Below are 3,416 nucleotides of genomic sequence, written 5' to 3' on the forward strand. Positions count from 1 at the left end.
GTGTGTGAATGTTTAAATATGGTAATGTTGCTAGATCTGTGTGAATGTTTAAACGTGGTAATGTTGCTAGATCTGTGTGAATGTTTAAACGTGGTAGTGTTGCTAGATCATGTTGTTTGTAGATCCAGTTTTTGTAACAAGTATAACCCTATTTTACAGGCTGAACAAGATAAGTCTACCAAAGATCACCAGATCAGAAACCTGAATGATGAGATAGCCCATCAAGACGAATTAATCAACAAACTTAACAAGGAAAAGAAACACTTACAGGAAGTTAACCAGGTACATATATAAACAGTTGAAAATTATATTTATTTAATTTACTTATTACGTTAAGATTATTGAAATTATTGTAAATAGCTATAAATATTTATAATTTAAACTTTATTTTTGATAAAGATTTAAAAAGTTGATATCGTTACCTGAGATTTACCAAACAATTGTGGATAAAAGTTAACAAATATTTGTAGAATATTCTCGATGTAATGTTCTGTTGTTGTTTGTTAACAAATATTTGTAGAATATTCTCGATGTAATGTTCTGTTGTTGTTTGTTAACAAATATTTATATAATATACTCGATGTAATTTTCTGTTGTTGTTTGTTAACAAATATTTGTAGAATATTCTCGATGTTATGTTCTGTTGTTGTTTGTTAACAAATATTTGTAGAATATTCTCGATGTAATGTTCTGTTGTTGTTTGTTAACAAATATTTGTAGAATATTCTCGATGTAATGTTCTGTTGTTGTTTGTTAACAAATATTTGTATAATATTCTCGATGTAATGTTCTGTTGTTGTTTGTTAACAAATATTTGTAGAATATTCTCGATGTAATGTTCTGTTGTTGTTTGTTAACAAATATTTGTAGAATATTCTCGATGTAATGTTCTGATGTTGTTAGTTTGTTAACAAATATTTGTAGAATATTCTCGATGTAATGTTCTGTTGTTGTATATTTCGATGTAGAAAACATCTGAAGATCTACAGGGTTCCGAAGATAAAGTAAATCATCTCAACAAAGTGAAGGCTAAACTGGAACAGACCCTTGACGAGGTATGTTCTGTTGTGTGTATTTTGACTGGATTGTAAGAATATTCATAGTAAATAAAATATTTTACTGGTAAAAATTCAGTAGCCAATTTAGTATAGGTAACGCAGACTTGTTCACTACGGTAGCTGGAAGACAACCTTGAGAGGGAGAAGAAGCTCAGAGGAGATGTGGAGAAGAACAGGAGGAAAGTCGAAGGTGACCTTAAACTCGCCCAGGAAGCTATAATGGACTTGGAGAAGAACAAGAAGGAAATGGAACAAGCACTCCAAAGGTGTGTAAACTTGGAATTAACTCTAAAGGTGTGTAAGCTTGGAATTAACTCTCCAAAGGTGTGTAAGCTTGGAATTAACTCTCTAAAGGTGTGTAAGCTTGGAATTAACTCTCCAAAGGTGTGTAAGCTTGGAATTAACTCTCTAAAGGTGTGTAAGCTTGGAATTAAGTCTCTAAAGGTGTGTAAGCTTGGAATTAACTCTCCAAAGGTGTGTAAGCTTGGACTTAACTCTCTAAAGGTGTGTAAGCTTGGAATTAAGTCTTTTAAGGTGTGTAAGCTTGGAATTAAGTCTCTAAAGGTGTGTAAGCTTGGAATTAACTCTCCAAAGGTGTGTATTCTTGGAATTAACTCTTAACAAGCTTTATTTTCAACCAGTAAAAAATATACGTTTTCAAAAAATCATTATTTAAAGATAATATTTACCATTTCCGTTTTATTTTAAAGGAAAGAGAAGGAAACGGCCAGCATTGCTTCAAAACTGGAAGATGAACAAAGTTTAGTTGCCAAACTCCAAAAACAGATCAAAGAACTCCAGGTGAGTGTAATAGGAAGTACCTGGGGCAGCCATTAGGAGCTGTACTGTGCAGTAATAGTTTATTCTATATATGTGTTACAGGAAGTAATTGATCATATTGTGTTACAGGAAGTAATTCATCGTATTGTGTTACAGGAAGTTATTTAATCGTATTGTGTTACAGGAAGTAATTCATCATATTGTGTTACAGGAAGTAATTCATCATATTGTGTTACAGGAAGTAATTCATCGTATTGTGTTACAGGAAGTAATCCATGACATTGTGTTACAGGAAGTAATTCATCGTATTGTGTTACAGGAAGTAATTCATCATATTGTGTTACAGGAAGTAATTCACCGTATTGTGTTACAGAAAGTAATTCATCGTATTGTGTTACAGGAAGTAATTCACCGTATTGTGTTACAGGAAGTAATTCATCATATTGTGTTTCAGGAAGTAATTCATCATATTGTGTTTAAAATCGTATCTTTTTCTCTCCATCATGTACTAATCATGTTTAAGATCGTATCTTCTTCTCTCCATCATGTGTTAATGATGTTTAAAATCGTATCTTCTTCTCTACATCATGTGTTAATGATGTTTAAAATCTTATCTTCTTCTCTCCATCATGTGTTAATGATGTTGAAACCTAACTGAAATATTTCTTTAATTAACAAATGAAACTTTATTTGGTGAAACGATTTAAACAACAAACACACCACCAGGTACTGGCTGTTGGCCTATGGAATCACATATCCGGAGTCCATATGTCTCCTTTTAAGAGCATACTAGCACGTTCCAGAGTGATGGAACGTGAGACTCTCCTCGTGTATCGTCAGTACAAGTTTATCAGTTAATGGATAAGGTTACGTCGGCTCTAAACTCGGTCGGCCGCAAGGAAAAGTCACCCAAAATAGTTTACCGTGTGGGTATACCTTATATTTTGTACGTTTTGACAAAATTCATCCTTTTTACTAGAAAACGACTGCTACGAGAAAATCAAGCGTTAGGAGTTCAAATACGAATATGATGAATTACTTCCTGATCTTCTTCTCTCCATCATGTGTTAATCATGTTTAAAATCGTATCTTCTTCTCTCCATCATGTGTTAATCATGTTTCAAAAGACTATAAGAAGAACGGCTGGTAGATTTTTGTCTAGGATAAAAACAGACAAAAGACTATAAGGAGAACGGCTGGTACATTTCTCCAACTTAGTGAATATTTTGGTTTGAAGGTTTTTTGTGGATTTTGATTTTAAAGCTTTTGCTTCTGCTACAAAATCACCATTCATTCTCAACAAAATATTACCTTTCATTTTATTTATTTATTATTCTCAAATAGTCTGAGATTTTCAGATAGTCTGAGTGAGTTCCATCAATATCGGTATGTCTTCTTCTCTCCATCATGTGTTAATCATGTTTAAAATCGTATCTTCTTCTCTCCATCACGTGTTAATCATGTTTAAAATCGTATCTTCTTCTCTCCATCATGTGTTAATCATGTTTAAAATCGTATCTTCTCTCCATCATGTGTTAATCATGTTTAAGATCGTTCTGTTTTTATCCTAGACAAAAA

At 32.6% G+C, this 3,416-nt stretch overlaps 1 protein-coding gene across 1 annotated transcript in view; it reads left to right on the forward strand.

Annotated features, from left to right (window-relative positions):
* The window catches only part of LOC106476307 (myosin heavy chain, muscle-like), a 15,883-nt gene that overhangs the window by 1,529 nt on the left and 10,938 nt on the right, over positions 1-3,416 (forward strand). Inside the window, exons 2-5 of the mRNA XM_013936967.2 lie at positions 160-282; positions 969-1,055; positions 1,179-1,324; positions 1,769-1,859. Coding sequence (XP_013792421.2) covers positions 160-282; positions 969-1,055; positions 1,179-1,324; positions 1,769-1,859 — 447 coding nt within the window. The remainder of the gene's footprint in view (positions 1-159; positions 283-968; positions 1,056-1,178; positions 1,325-1,768; positions 1,860-3,416) is intronic.

Source organism: Limulus polyphemus, unplaced genomic scaffold, assembly GCF_000517525.1.
Source record: "Limulus polyphemus unplaced genomic scaffold, Limulus_polyphemus-2.1.2 Scaffold10240, whole genome shotgun sequence".
In the NCBI taxonomy this organism is placed as follows: Eukaryota; Metazoa; Arthropoda; class Merostomata; order Xiphosura; family Limulidae; genus Limulus; species Limulus polyphemus.